A 14,487-nucleotide genomic window follows, 5' to 3' on the forward strand; every position below is an offset into this window, starting at 1 on the left:
GAAAGGCTGAAGATGTGTTCAGGCAGGGCTGGATCCCGCCTCCGCATCCGACTTGGTATCGCGCTAATGTACCAAGACCAGAGAAATTGAGTCTCCGTGATCAGACGGATCAGATCAGAAAACTGTTGGAAGCATCTCGCCCCAGACGCAGATTTAACTTCCCACAACCGTGAGGCTGAGGTTGGATCTGACCAACAATTGTCCCCGCAGAAAGCCACAATCACTGCTGTAATATTATGGCTACATTTTTTAGGGTAAAAAAAAAAAACGATGGCTCTGGTAGTTAAGGTTGTAATTGATGGTGTTGTTAGTTACAGTAGTACTAAGACGTGATGGGAATGAGGCTTGCGGGGGTTGGGCAGAACGTTGGTCTTGGTGGTTTACCTATACGAAGTAGATCGCTTCTATCCCGTACTGCCGAAGTTCTTTTCCTTCTTAGTTGACGACATCGAACCCCGTGATTCGCAATTGGGACGGGTAGATCATATCGTATAGCAAGGGTTTTAGATCAATCCGAGACATTTCCGCCCATCAACGACATCATCAATCCCAAAACGGGCACCCGAAGATGGATCTCATGCACGTCTGACACGACATATAAACTTTCTTGTGCTATTTACAGTATGTCTTGGAAAGAATGTCCGTCTCTAGACTCTTATCCAACGTGCATTAGCTCCGCTCACTAATACACCTTGATCATCGTGCTAGTTGCCCAGATCGTGGCTGTTTTCTTCCAGATAAGGAAATCCTGCTGACTTTTGGCTTACACGAGAAGTAGCTTTCCCGGGTAGTCTCTGCAGCCAGCCACCGCTGGTACAGTACATCAAGCTAACTAACGAGGCATCACGATTGCTAGGACTTCAATGATGCAAAGCTCGTCGGAAACTGCGCGATCGTTACCGTGAGAGGGAAAACATGAGTGCTCAGCCTTGGCGTGGTCCAATGGAGAGCCTCGTCCGGATGGTGATCCCCTCCACTTGCAAGCTGTGAGACTGATACGAGGTTTTGCTTCTCTAGCTTAGACTTCTCAGTGTTAGTCTGGGCAGGCTGATGAGTTGTCTCTTGCCGTAGGATCCGACGCCATCGTCGACTTTCGCTTGGCGGAGCGAGTCTGGATCTGGAGAGGTAAGTAGACTTTCGGAGTAGAGAGCTTCCAGTGTCCTTCTGCAAGCTAAGCTTTGATCAAGATGATCATGAGATACTTTTCTGTACTTCCAAGAGGCGTCCATCCTTGTCCATAAAGTAGGAGCTCCCATCCTGAGCTGAAGTGTTTCCTCACCACCCTTCTCACCCATCTCTTCAGCCTTAACTACCCACCACCCACCCTCTTCTCTGTTCTTTCACTCTACCATCTTTTTCTGTTCTTCTTCAGACATCAAAAATGAAGTTCACCGCTGTTACACTCCTCACTCTCGCTGCGGGTGCCTTGGCGGCCCCGGTTGCTGAAGCTGCCCCCGAAGCTGAGGCAGCACCAGGATATGCTACCTACGGCGATTATAAGGGCGCAGGTGAAGACCTCAAGTCTTATCCTAGCTACGGAAGCTATGGCGCAAAGCCAAAGCCAAAGCCTAAGCCTGCTCCGGCTCCTAAGAAGTATACCGATTATGGTGAGAAGTCCCTTGAGCAAGCTGCAGTCCACGTTCACACACTTACACTCCTACAGGAAGCTACGACTACAAGAAGTACGGGTCTTATGGCTCTTATAAGCGTGATGAGGTTGAAAAGCGTGAGGCTGCTCCCGAAGCTGCCCCCGAAGCTGCACCTGAAGCTGAAGCCGCTCCTGGATATGCCACTTATGGAGATTATAAGGGCGCAGGTGAGGACCTGAAGTCTTATCCTAGCTATGGAAGTTACGGCGCAAAGCCCAAGCCTAAGCCCAAGCCTGCTCCGGCTCCTAAGAAGTACACAAATTACGGTTCGTCATCCCCCTTCACCGCTGAGATTCTCATACTCATTCTCCCACAGGAAGCTACGACTATAAGAAGTACTCATCTTACGGATCTTACAAGCGTGAAGCTGAGGCTGAGGCTGAGCCTTCCTCCAAGAAGCCTGCTCCGGCTCCTAAGAAATATACCAACTATGGTGAGCCAACTTCCTGCATACTGCAACGACACTTGACTGACAATATTTCAGGATCTTACAACTACAAGAAGTACGGCTCTTATGGCGCTTACAAGCGTGCCAAGGAGTTTATCGGCTCTCTCTTCTAAGCTCAAAACTGAAACTGATATGGTGATGAAAGAGGTGTTGGAGCTGGGACAGTACAGGATGGCACAACGCACATAACTGTTCTTATGAACGACTTACGATTCTCAACGAGAGAAATGTTTAATGTTTTATGTTTGGAATGAGTTTGGACTTGATGTAATGGAGTGTCTTGGGATCCAAGGTGGTGCAGGGTTTACTGTTAGATATATTCTTAGACTCTCTTTAATACTATTAGATCTTTACTCCAGCATAAGGCCTCCGCGCAAACAAACGTCTGATGGCAAATTAAAAAGATCTAGTGAGGTTTGTTGCCCGATTTTGGTCTGGTTGGCGGTTCGTACTTGCTCTGTCGTGCAGTGGCAGCTCATCTGCCACTTGCAGCTATCTCAATTCACCATCTCGGGACATTCATTCACAGCGAGTGAGCTCGTTGTTTCCACAACGACCGACCAATTCACATAGACTTGACCCATTTATTTTCTGGAGGGTGAAGGAAGTGTTACATGAACTGTAGGAATAACTTCTCGCCCTCTTCTAACCTCCCTCCTCTCTTCACCCTCAAAACCACCGCGTCAAAAGTCTCACTACGCTCCTTCAAGAGCATCCATCATATTGAGGTTGCATTCTCTACTCATAACCTTATTGCTGCCTTCTCTTCTCGTAACTGTCATTTCCATGCGATCTCAGCATTACGTTCTTTCTGTTATACCCTTTCTGGGTCATAATCTCTAACGCGGTCTTTATCAAGATCTTACCGCGCTACCTTCTCTTTATCGTGCTCTTGCAAACAGTTATTTCCGCGCGATCATACTGACCTATTCCTTCTATCGCGCTCTCGCCGCCGTACAGTTTCCCACACAATCTTGAAGTCGAGATATCATTATCGTGCTCTCGCCGCCTCACAGTTTTCGCCTCCGCCCGCTACAATTCCTTCCTTGCCATCCGTTGCAGTCACGGTCTAACGATTTCTTTCCGCCTGTTACGATCTTCCGCCCGCCCGCCACAAGCTCTTATCGCAGTTCGCGATTTCTTCTACTGCGTCGCAGCATGACCACTTCCCATTGCTTAACGATCTCTTTATATTAGGATCTGTGTCTGTCCGTTATACAGGTACCCGGCACACCACGAGCTTTATGTCAACTATCAATCTTTCTCCATGCTCCCACAGCGAGCATCTGAGCAAGGATATTGAATACCGACGCCTATTTTCCGAGCCTCTGACAAAACCAGGTGGTACCCTCTCAAATGAGGGGTACCTCCGTGCAATCCAGCTATACGGCCGAGAAGACTTACTCATTAATAGTCATACAGTCCACCGGTACGACACGTGGGTGAAGAGAAATCCAGAGCTCCATCTATCTTACCAAAACCAAGCCCGGCAAGACAGGTATAATCCTACATGCGGATCTTCAAACGCATTTACCGGCGTCTATTACCCAAACCCTCCGCTAGACGGGCCATCTTTACAGGTAAACCAAGCCGATACTGATCCTAAGGTTATTTTCCCCCACGCACCTCAGCGTCAAGTGACAACCCCGGAAACAAGCACAATGCCCCCACGCCGGTCCCGTGATAACGGTGGTCGATTTACCGCATCCGATGATGCTTTTGCCTTCCATGAGGGAAATATCAAGGCAAAGCCTGGGCAAGATGCCTGGAATGCGATTGACGCTGCTGAGAATGCCCTCCTCTCGGCCGACTTGGTTAAGACTCTCATTACCCCTGGTATTAGCGCCGACCAACACGAAAAGACCTGATCTATCATCACATCCATGGGATATATTCAAACTCAACATAATCGTAGCTGAGGAAGATCTAGACTCGGCAGCCAACTTGATTGATTCTGTTATTCGGGCTGCACACGCTGGTGGCAGCGGAAGTGCCAGAGGCACACCCAAATTTGACGACACCCCGATCCCAACCGACCTGACCAGGTCCCTCCCTGACTGCCCGCAAGCGAAGGGCTGCTCATGTAGTCGATCTGGAATCAGATGAAGATCTGGCACAATTTGAGGAACCCGCCGGTCAAACCCGAGACGACATTCCGACTACCCCACGGCCTGTGCCTGCGATGGGAAGGACTAAAGGACTGACTACAGGTCTAGACATGAGCATAGGTGAGCAATCCCTGGAACTGGCGCCTAGCTCAATCGACTCCGTTCTTCTAGCTGCACACGCTGGCCGCAGCGGAAGTGCCTCTAGCACTTCCAAGAAGTTCAACGATAAACCTATTCCAATCGACCTTACCGGGTCGTCTTCCAGAAAGCGACGGGCAGCCGATCATGAGTCAGACGAAGACCTCTCGGGGGTCCTCAATGCACCGACCAAACCACCGACGAGCGCTCTTCCCGGCATTCCGTGGCAATAGCACGCAACACCTTATATTATCAAAGACTTCATCGCCTTTGGCAATGGCCGCCGGGCCATTTATCCCCTTGTCTGTGCCGGTGAGGCAATGGCTTTCTTGACTCCTGGTGCCGCCCAGATGATTGGGCATGTTCTCTTCATCGTTCGGAAAAGAGGGTCAGAGTCTATGCGCCTTTCGGAAGCTGCCCGCATGGCAGGCATTAGCAAATCTCTTATTATATCCATCGACCTGCCGCTTTTCATCCCTTATCCTGACTCAACTGCTATGGCGTCCTACGTGACCTCTATCAGCAATATGTCTATCTTCAATAACATGGATGACGCCCGTATACTTGCACAAGACACGGCAAAGTTTATAATATCACAAGGCTGGAGAACATCTGCTAGACTTGCCTCTAAATAAGCGAGCCCTGACACTCCCAGAGGGCTTCCTCTCAGTTCATGTCATCGAAGACAAGCTGATCCATTTAGGTCAGTCATGGAAGCCGCTTACTACGACCAATAGGCATAAATGGGCGCAGGTTATTTCTACAGAGGATGCTTGTGCTTTTAGCTGGGTTATGCTGAAGGGTGCAGGCCTATAGGACCAATCTACCCGCCTTGACCCTTGAAGGGGCCTCTTCGCTTTTGGTCTTGTGGCATCTTCAACAGGTTATTCCACCAACATGGCCGGCCACACCCTTCATTGCTGAAGACTCTATTACCACAGGAGATAGCCGTAAGGCTATGTTTTCACTTGTTGTTGCAGATGAAACCATGATCTTCTTGGAAGATAGGGTTGCACGGACATTCTGTGCCCTCCTTCTTTCCCTCCGAAAGAAGATTGCACCATCGCTCTCCCTGTCCGCCGTTACCCGTATGGCGGGCGTCGATAAGTCTCTTGTCATGTCTATCGACATGCCACTTTGTATCCCCAATCCGGACTCTACTGCCATGGCTTCCTATATCAGTTCGATTGCTGACATTGGCTTTTTTGCCAAATGAGGCCGACACCCGCCAACTTGCCAAAATTACAGTAGCTTCTATGAGGGCCCTAGGCTAGCAGCCTACTGCCGGACTAGCTATTCGGTACCAGTGGCCTACTTCACTTGCAGAGTCTTTCGCACCTGCGCAGGTTGTTCCTGACAAGCTGACCCATAGGTTTGGGTCAGCCTTGGAAGCTACTTGATATAATGAATGGGAATGAATGGGCGCAGATTATTTCTGCAGAGGAGGCTCGCACTCTCAGATGGGAGGATTATGATGCAATTGCACAGGCCCCTCAGGTTTCCGAAGGATGAGTAGAAGGAGACTTGAGTACAGGCTTAGTACTAAGGTAAGGTAGATCCCCAAAGAACAGACTTTCACAGTCATATTATAATGTTTTCTTTCCTTTCACCTCCATCATCATCCATCATCAAGATGGAGAACAAGATGACGAGAGGCATGTGGTTTAATCCGATCATTCTTGACGACAGTGACGATGAACCAGGTATGACCACTGGTATCAGCAATCTCCAGCCCATTTCACTGACGATTTAGATGCAGTTAAACTCGAAGATGATCCTCTACCCAGCACACTTCCTCTTTCCAACACGCTTCCCCCTTCCCAGTAGCCCTCCGGTTACTAATGGCCCTCCTGCTGTTCCCCTGTTGAACACGACCTATCCCCCCGTCCGGTTCGGAACAATGCGAACCAGAAATCAGCTTTGCCGATTACTACAAGAATCATACAGCAGATCACCCGATGAATTTCACCGAAAGGTGGACCGGGCATACGCCCAGCTCTTGTATAAATTCAGTTCTACACAACAGCCATACCTAACACGGATCAAACCAATCCTTGACAATGGGAATTGTTTCTCTGGGTTTTCCCAGGTGTTTCCTTCCACAAACCTCACTCAACTCATGCAAATGGTTCTACACGGAGAAAAAAGACAGACATGGGCCTTGTTCTCTATGTACGAGATCAACTTTGCCATTTTTCAGAATGCTGCGCCTCGCGCGCAGCGTAAGGCGTCTTACATCCTAGTCAACCATAGCCGAAATGATCTTTAACAGCTACTCACTTGTGAAGTTGAAGTTTCACACCTATGTAACTGGAGACGTTGTATCAACCCGGACCACGTTACACTCGAGTCGCACACTACAAATATATCACGGAAAGCCTGCTTTAACCAGGCAGCAGGGCCCTTCCATGCAAACCTCCCGGTAAAGAAACACTGCAATATACATAACCTACCATGCCTGCTGCAGCAGGCGACATTACCAACCATAGCAAAAGTGATCAACGAGTGGGCTATGGCTCGAGGTCTAAGTTAGCCTAAGTTTAGGCATACCTTATGATCATAGTATCCTAAGATTCATCATGTTTTCCAAGCTTAGGCATAATTTGCCCTAAGCTTAGGACCAGGCAGACTAAGGTTTAGAAGAGCAGAGAATAGAATATGAGGATTAGATGTACTCCAGTAGTTGTGATCAATTTATTGAGCTTCAATTAGAGATATCTCTTCTTGAAATCCACTGCAAGACACCACAAAAACAACGCACTGTTTAGTGAGCAAATCTAAAGTCCAAACGCTGCTGACCCTCATCCGTGGTATTCAAAATGTAATCCTGCTGCTGCTCCTTTGTTAGGGCATTCCATCTAGCATCACGGACCTTGTTCCTCCAGATATAAAACGCCTTGACAATATAAAACAAGACGATATTAGCAGATGTGATACCAAGAATGACCCTGTTACCTCGGCGGTACAGAGGCTGATCATCCTCGCGGAAGATATTAGACGCAGCAATGTTACCAGTCTGAACGAACATATTGTACAAGGCAGCGCTGATAGCCCTTGTGCGTACACTGTTACTGTTCTTAGCGTTCCAACCAACAAGGATAGCGTGACAGTACGGGTAACTCAGAAGACCTGTGATGAGAGCGTATCGGACCCAGGGGGAGATATCGCCAGGAAGAACGACGAGGGCGAGAACCCATGGGAATATCCAGATGTTGGAAAGGGATGATAGCATGCCTCGTTCCTGCACGCGCTCGGAAAGCCAGGTGATGATGAGTAAGTTGACTGCGTAAAGGAATTGTGATGGAATAGCGAGAAGATTGGCTTCGAAGACGGAAAAGCCAATCTGGCGCAGAATGAAAGAGAGATATGTGTTGAAGGGAGCCGGAGGGATGTACACCATAAGGCCAATGATGTAGAGCGGCCACTGCTCCCAGTCCTTGACGGCTTTCCAGAGCTTGGGAAGGTTGACAGCCTCTCTGTTATGGTGTTAACCAATGAGCATAGTTGGTGCCTTCGAGGTAGCGTACCTGTTGTTCATATCACCCTTGCTAGGGTCATCACGAAGAAGTCGGTTCACCATGATGTACTCCTCACGTTCGTTGAACCAGCCATTCTTGCCCCGGAACCAGCTCTTTGTCTGACAGGGACCAGGAGGCATGAGAACCCAAGAGAAGAGGCCGATGATGAAAGTGCCAATAGCTTCAAGGAGGAATCTAAGAACCATATGAGCTTGAGGTTCAAAGTTGAAAAGTCTTGTACTTACAGCCATCTCCATCCCCCCCAGCCTAAAACGCCTCGCATTTGAAGAATACCAGCTGCTAGAAGTGATCCCAAAATGTTGCTGGTGCTTAGTGCAGTCCAGAAGAAAGCTAGTCTGATGGGTAGCTCATTGGACTTGTAGAAGTAAGTGAGCCAGAGAACAATATCACTGCCTCTGTTAGTAAATATTCTCATTTCGTAGTGTAGACGACATACGGAATGAAGCCACCCATCAAAAGGCCCAGAAGAGCCTTGATAGCAAAATAAGCACCCCTACTATGCAGCGCAGCCTGAGAACCCGCAACAAGTGACCAACTGCAGATGAGGAAAGGGATCCATCTATCAGCACCAAGCTTTTTGCTAATCAAGCCACTGGGAAGCTCAGCTGAGAGGAACGACACAAGGAAGATCTAAATGGTCAGTCGAAGTGCCGAGCTGAGCAGGGGTTGACCTACAGTTTGTCCGTAGTTGAAATCGTTAGTGTTCATGCCTACTTCCGGCAACTAGAAGAAACTATTAGTCAAGTTTTTACCCCAGATGCATCGGAGAATTAACATACCATGTTGTCGGAAATAGCACGGTTGATGTTTCGGCGGTGGAAGTCTAGGGAGAGGAACATGACCCACGCCCAGAGACAGATGCGGAAGTCAATCTAGAGACAAGCGCACATGTTAGTCAACTGACTTTCAGAAGGCCATATAATGGCGTAGTGTACGTCCTTGCGGAAGGGTAAAATTACCTTTCTCACAAGCTTCTTCTCCTCTTGGGCAGTCCAAGTAAAGTTTGGGTCAAACCGATGTCGATTCTCATATTGAGCATTCTCATACACTTTTCTCCAACGATCCGCGACCTCTGGATCCGAGAAAGGGTGCTCAAGTGACGAATTGGCAGTCTCATCACCACTGTCAAATCGACGGTCCTCAGAGTCAGTCTTGCCGATGACTCCTTTGGAGTCTCCACCAGCAGCCATTTTGAATCTTAGTGAGGAACCCTAGTATCAGATGTCAGAACTAGCAACAGCTAAAAGAAAGCAAGTCCTCGGAGAAAGAGAATAAGAGGGAGAGCCGCGGAGATGTCGAACATGATGTGATGCTTGGTGGTCCAGGGCTGGACTTATAAAGCCTGGCGTTTCCCCTACCGAGACTAATTCGTTTAAACATTGATCTAAAATTTTACAGTCTTTGCCCCCATGCTGCTTGGGATGCCTCTGAGAAGATACGGGGGTTATCAATGTCGCGATGGACTACGAAAATCACCTCAGGGCTCGGCGAACGAGTGTTTTCTGGGCATGACCAGCCGATTCAGGGTTAATCGACGCCTTCAAGGTCAACTACGACGCTGGGGTTCTGAACGAACATGGATAATCGATTAAGCTACAACAGCTCCCGTTAAACCTGGGGGTTCGATCTAGACCATTAGCCACAGCCAAAGAACCAATAAAGACCTCTCGATAAGTCAAGAGATTTAAGCTTACAATTGGTACGAGATATGGGGTGCTTTGGAACTAGCCATGGTCGAGTTCGGAGGTTTGTCCTATCTCATGAGAATAGAGGCATGACGTGCTCGCGATAGGGACCAATCGCTGAGGGATCCGGCCGAGACGCCGTGAAACGGAAATGCTTAGGCTTCTTTATGGAGAAATCTTCGGACTTGGCATGATTCGGTAGTCGAAAGTGTTACGAGGCAATTGGAGGATAGTTGGAATTGAGTTGCTGGGGTAGACTATTATATAGCCATTTCCCGACGATAATGATATTTGAGACAACTGCAACTCTCAAATTTTGAGCCACATATAATTACAATACCTTCAAAACTTAATCTATTGAAATCTTGGGCTTCTATAGAGTTATGGCCGATATCCGAGTCATCGACACTTTGTCTCGATAACCCCGATTGATAGCCATATTGCGTGACCCATCCCCAGGAATTGCGCCAACTCACCACCACCCTCGAGCCCTCAACCACGATATCCGACATTGCGCAATACCAAGCTATAACGCCGTGATAAATACTCACACATCGCCAATATACTCTACATTTCAATGTTACACTCTTCGTCCCTCTCGGTCATTGCGTGATTTGATTCGCGTCTCGTTGATCAACGCAATAGAGGCGATGCTTGCGCGATGCCTTTGGATGATGACAATGGTTGACACTCACTGTTCGTCATTGCGAGTTCTCTATTGTGGATGCATACTTCCCCGCGCTTTGAACTATACGGGAGTGGGATTTGTCAGATGAGGAGTGAAGGTATATAAAGGCCGTAGAGTTCCAGGTGAACTGCACATTTGACGTTAAACCCGTATCAAAGACTTGTACAATATTTGACTATACTCTTCAAGATGGCTCCCTCAGCTGTTGAGACTCAGGCCCCTGCAGTCGATGCCCAGAAAGTAAAGCTCTACCCCGGCCATGTCGAGGGCGTATACAAGGAATTTGCCCCCGTCGTATACCGTCGTGAAGCCGAAGAGAAAGGCATCGATGGCCACGCAGCCGCAAAGGTATACCACATCCTCTCACATACAAACCATACACTAACACCAACATCTCAGTATCCAAACTATCTCCCAACATGGAACAAAGACCAAGTCTACCCTCCCCTCGTACCCTTCGAACACTACGAACACGGCAAAGACGCAGATCCAACATTCCCAAACCTCCTCAAGCCCACCACAAAGATATCCCACCTCACACCCACAATCGGCACTGAGATAGACGGCATCCAACTAAGCACCCTCTCCGACGCCGGAAAAGATGAACTAGCCCGCTACGTCGCCGAGCGCAAAGTCGTCGCCTTCCGCAACCAAGACTTCGCGGACCTGCCCATCTCCGAAGCCCTCAAGTTCGGCGGTTACTTCGGCCGTCATCACATCCACCCCACGTCTGGCTCACCAGAGGGCCATCCGGAGATCCATCTCGTGCATAGAAGTGCGGGTGACAAGTCGTACGAGGAGTTCTTCAAGACGCGTGTTAGCTCTGTGGCGTGGCATTCGGATATTACGTATGAGCAGCAGCCGCCGGGAACGACGTTTCTTTATGTCCTTGATAACCCTGACACTGGCGGTGATACCCTCTTTGCGAATACTGTTGAGGCGTATAATAGGTTGTCACCGACGTTTCAGAAGTTGTTGCATGGACTTAAGGCGACGCATTCTGGGATTGAGCAGGTTAATGCTAGTGTGAAGAAGGGGAGTATCAAGAGACGTGAACCGGTCGTTAACGAGCATCCTATTGTGCGAACACACCCTGTTACCGGGGAGAAGTCGCTCTTTGTCAATCCTCAGTGTAAGTTACCATACAAAGCCATGGAGAAACAAGCTAACAGTCGTCAGTCACGCGAAGCATCGTCGGTCTCAAGAAGGAAGAGTCTGATGCCATTCTCAACTTCTTGTATGAGCACATCGCTTGGGGCGCTGACTTCCATGCTCGTGTGAGATGGCAGGAAAAGACTGTTGTTGTTTGGGATAACAGATCAGTTCAGCATACTGCTATTCTTGACTGGCACTCTGGTCAACGACGACATCTTGCTCGCATCACACCACAGGCTGAGAGGCCTTATGAGACCCCTTTTGAGGGTTAGGTCCCATATCGGATAGCAGAGAAATAGCATAAGATCATGTTGAACAAACATACCAGAAGATGAACCAAGAATACAAGTCATGCTGAATATCAACCAAACTTCACTATGATATGTCACACAAGCAACATTGCGTCTTAATAATTTCATTGATATCTCGACCTGCCTCATCTGGTATCTTATTCCAACCAGTCACCATGTTCATAAAATACTTCGTTTCTCATCCAACGCCACACATGATATTCCCAAGCAACATAAACCGCCCTCTCTATCTATGCATAAAACTCAATCCATAGTACTCCAAACCTGATGCCCAAGCATTGTCGTCAATAGCCCAACTCCGTACATGCCAGCACCTTCGTTCTCATGAAAAACCTCTAGTGCAAGCCAGCAGACCGCTGCCAGTTCGACTACATTCAGCGCTGAGCTAATGTATGTCGCTGTGGTAGGGAGTCTTATCTGTTGGCTCGTTTCGCCTGTTTCTCGCAACGCAATGATTCCGATTGCCGATAACAATGCGAGCTGGACTTCTCGCCCGAAAGGCATGGAAACTGCTACAGTGAGGCCCCAGAGAACGAGCATCACGGCTAGAGCGGTAAACTCAACACCAAGGTTGTCGAGCTGAGGTGTACCAGGAGACACACGAGTGTCTGAGCCCCTTCTGTGTGTGGAGTCTCCTGAATATTCATCAGGATGACTTTGTTCCTTTCCCAAAGTAAAACTCTGACTCAAGAGGTCAGCCAAACCGTTAGCCTCGTCATTGCTGCGCTCAGGCGCAAAGAAACTGGGCGGCTTAAACGAGACTTCACGTTCGTCATCTTCGTTCTCATCCCTTTTCTTAGCCGCGCCTCGGAAGAAAATACTCTCCTGCTGTGCCGGTTTGGTTCTGATAATCGGCGCGTTAGGAGGGTTTCGTATACGCTGGGATGGGTTCGTCGGCGCAGGAGGGACCTTGTACCAAAACGGGCTTGTTTCGGCGCTCACGGGCGCCTCTCCGAACGACTTTCGGGGTCCATTAGAGGAGGGCGTATTTTGGAAAGCTCGGTAAGGCGACTGAGATTGAGTCTGAGATTCGGTTGGTGTCCAATCCATTTCGTCCGAATATCCATGGTCTTGTGTATTTCGAGGTGTGATGTTGAGAGCGTTGAATTGGGTACGAGCGCTTCCTGGGGCTCTGTAGGAATTCCCGGGGGGAAGTGGTTGTGGTGAAAATGTCCTAATAGGTGACGGGTTGAACCGATCTGGCTGAGGTGTTGCCGTAGGGGAGTCTAAAGCTTCGTTCAACAGTTCTGAGAAGGTCTTTGGTTCCTCTCTCTTCTGGCGAGTAATCTTAGGTTGCTTCGGTGGCGAAAAGGTTGTGTTTGAGGTGCCAAAAAGGGGTGTAGTGTCGACTTTGATAGATCTTTTTGCGGCGGAATATATCTAAACAGATTAGTACGAGCTCTGAAAATGTATCTTCCGCGGACAACTTACCATGACCATAACAACTGACATAACCAAGTGCGCGCTAAGCTGAGCGTTCCGCGATTGAGCCTGTCCTCCGTCCATCTCAAGTACACGGCGGAATAGGATGCGGAAGAAGACGATCAGCCCCTGAAATGCATACCATTGCGTGAAACCTAGGAGATGTCTTGTGAATCCTCGGCTGACTTGTACAAACTGGGGATTCCACCATGCCGACAGTATACCCGCAGCAACCGCGCTGTTGATGAGTGTATCCGCTGGAGGAAGAAGTGCCACAGCCAAGCCCAGACCCTTCACAGCCAGCGTCGACCAGCTCCTATCATCCGGATCGTACATTCCCACATCTTGATGTTCCAGTGCAAGAGTGATTGCTCTGAGATGCCACAGCATCTGCATCACCAATCCTCCCCACCACAGCCCCTTGCCTAGGCTATCAACCCAGTCCAGAGCGCCCTTCTTCTCAGGCGAAATCTTTCTCCCTCTACTTTTCTCCATCATCCGTCGAAGATGGTCCGTCTTGGCAGTATATCCCGCCCGTCGAATCTGACCATCAACCCTCTCGGCACATTCGTCACAAACTTGGGGATATCGTTCCTCCAGCCCCTTTCGGAATCTGTAGTAATTTCGCTCGAGCTCGGGGTAATCGGGGTGGTTCGTATCGTCGGGAAGATACTGCGCCAGAGATGACGTAAACAGTCGCTGATTCTTCAGACATGTTGCGCAAAAGATGCTATCTTTTGGGGATGACGGGGGTGAATGTCGAGGAACAGCGTATTGGGTAGCGGGAGCTTCACGCTCGGTGGCTACTGGAGGATCCGTAATCTCTCCATTCTAATCTTCATTAGTAAATGTGTCATGGTATCGAAAGGGCGTTCTTACTTCATCGAGGTAGTTTGTCGCATCGCATGATAGGCATAGAAACTGGCGTGTGATGCCGTCATATTTTGTACTGGACCTCTTCCCGCAATAAAAGCAGGTTAGATATCTGGTCCCTCGCAGGCGTGGCATACTTTCAAGACCATCGCCCTATCGAGGAGTTTAGGGAAATAGGAAATGTGGTGATGTGAAAAAGGTTCCAATGAGCGTGTTGTTGATCGACGTAAAAAACAAATCAAGGATGATGACGATTGTTTAGGGTGGTTTCTGCCGGGCGGTCAGGATACTTTTTTTAGAGGCTCAGGAACCCTTGCAGCGGGGCCGTAGTTACATAGGTACCCCTGTCCTAAAGTGTAACAACAGCTCCTGGCTCCTGCAAGTCCCAATACCTCGAATGGGGGTTTATAATGAGAATTGAGATAAAGGGATGAATCTACTATTTTAGCAATATTACGTCTTAACCTCTGA

The 14,487-nt window shown here is 48.8% G+C and overlaps 7 protein-coding genes across 7 annotated transcripts; 5 read left to right on the forward strand and 2 right to left on the reverse strand.

Annotated features, from left to right (window-relative positions):
- Positions 1-1,381: 1,381 nt before the first annotated feature.
- FVEG_09758 (hypothetical protein) lies at positions 1,382-2,210 on the forward strand (the record flags this gene model as incomplete). Its single annotated transcript, XM_018898820.1, has 4 exons — positions 1,382-1,607; positions 1,664-1,915; positions 1,966-2,082; positions 2,134-2,210. The coding sequence occupies 4 exons, from the start codon at positions 1,382-1,384 to the stop codon at positions 2,208-2,210; spliced, it is 672 nt and encodes a 223-aa protein (XP_018756773.1).
- Positions 2,211-3,341: 1,131 nt separating this feature from the next.
- On the forward strand, positions 3,342-3,965 carry FVEG_16657 (hypothetical protein; the record flags this gene model as incomplete). Its single annotated transcript, XM_018905901.1, has 1 exon — positions 3,342-3,965. The coding sequence occupies one exon, from the start codon at positions 3,342-3,344 to the stop codon at positions 3,963-3,965; it is 624 nt and encodes a 207-aa protein (XP_018756772.1).
- A 314-nt stretch (positions 3,966-4,279) lies between these two features.
- FVEG_16656 (hypothetical protein) lies at positions 4,280-4,576 on the forward strand (the record flags this gene model as incomplete). Its single annotated transcript, XM_018905900.1, has 1 exon — positions 4,280-4,576. The coding sequence occupies one exon, from the start codon at positions 4,280-4,282 to the stop codon at positions 4,574-4,576; it is 297 nt and encodes a 98-aa protein (XP_018756771.1).
- Positions 4,577-4,663: 87 nt separating this feature from the next.
- Positions 4,664-5,559, forward strand: FVEG_16655 (hypothetical protein; the record flags this gene model as incomplete). Its single annotated transcript, XM_018905899.1, has 3 exons — positions 4,664-4,901; positions 4,999-5,096; positions 5,152-5,559. 3 exons carry the CDS (start codon positions 4,664-4,666, stop codon positions 5,557-5,559), a joined length of 744 nt encoding a protein of 247 aa, XP_018756770.1.
- Positions 5,560-7,025: 1,466 nt separating this feature from the next.
- On the reverse strand, positions 7,026-9,072 carry FVEG_09756 (hypothetical protein; the record flags this gene model as incomplete). Its single annotated transcript, XM_018898819.1, has 7 exons — positions 7,026-7,819; positions 7,871-8,056; positions 8,107-8,271; positions 8,319-8,512; positions 8,558-8,605; positions 8,662-8,754; positions 8,842-9,072. 7 exons carry the CDS (start codon positions 9,070-9,072, stop codon positions 7,108-7,110), a joined length of 1,629 nt encoding a protein of 542 aa, XP_018756769.1. The 3' UTR covers positions 7,026-7,107.
- Positions 9,073-10,303: 1,231 nt separating this feature from the next.
- On the forward strand, positions 10,304-12,188 carry FVEG_09755 (taurine dioxygenase). The gene is made up of 3 exons (XM_018898818.1): positions 10,304-10,603; positions 10,655-11,387; positions 11,435-12,188. The coding sequence occupies exons 1-3, from the start codon at positions 10,445-10,447 to the stop codon at positions 11,680-11,682; spliced, it is 1,140 nt and encodes a 379-aa protein (XP_018756768.1). The 5' UTR covers positions 10,304-10,444; the 3' UTR covers positions 11,683-12,188.
- On the reverse strand, positions 11,808-14,259 carry FVEG_09754 (hypothetical protein). Its single transcript, XM_018898817.1, has 3 exons — positions 14,023-14,259; positions 13,153-13,974; positions 11,808-13,101 (listed from the first exon to the last, which is right to left on the reverse strand). The coding sequence occupies exons 1-3, from the start codon at positions 14,149-14,151 to the stop codon at positions 11,965-11,967; spliced, it is 2,088 nt and encodes a 695-aa protein (XP_018756767.1). The 5' UTR covers positions 14,152-14,259; the 3' UTR covers positions 11,808-11,964.
- Positions 14,260-14,487: the final 228 nt, after the last annotated feature.

Source organism: Fusarium verticillioides, chromosome 1 (genome assembly GCF_000149555.1).
Source record: "Fusarium verticillioides 7600 chromosome 1, whole genome shotgun sequence".
In the NCBI taxonomy this organism is placed as follows: domain Eukaryota; kingdom Fungi; phylum Ascomycota; class Sordariomycetes; order Hypocreales; family Nectriaceae; genus Fusarium; species Fusarium verticillioides.

Bases quoted from the DNA above. Each gene is read 5' to 3' on its own strand.
- FVEG_09755 (XM_018898818.1), top strand. From the start codon at position 10,445: ATGGCTCCCTCAGCTGTTGAGACTCAGGCCCCTGCAGTCGATGCCCAG. The intron at 10,604-10,654 runs GTATACCACATC...CCAACATCTCAG, and splicing joins ATGGCCACGCAGCCGCAAAG to TATCCAAACTATCTCCCAAC. The intron at 11,388-11,434 runs GTAAGTTACCAT...AACAGTCGTCAG, and splicing joins GCTCTTTGTCAATCCTCAGT to TCACGCGAAGCATCGTCGGT.
- FVEG_09754 (XM_018898817.1), bottom strand. From the start codon at position 14,151: ATGCCACGCCTGCGAGGGACCAGATATCTAACCTGCTTTTATTGCGGG. The intron at 13,975-14,022 runs GTAAGAACGCCC...AATGAAGATTAG, and splicing joins CGACAAACTACCTCGATGAA to AATGGAGAGATTACGGATCC. The intron at 13,102-13,152 runs GTAAGTTGTCCG...TAATCTGTTTAG, and splicing joins TGTCAGTTGTTATGGTCATG to ATATATTCCGCCGCAAAAAG.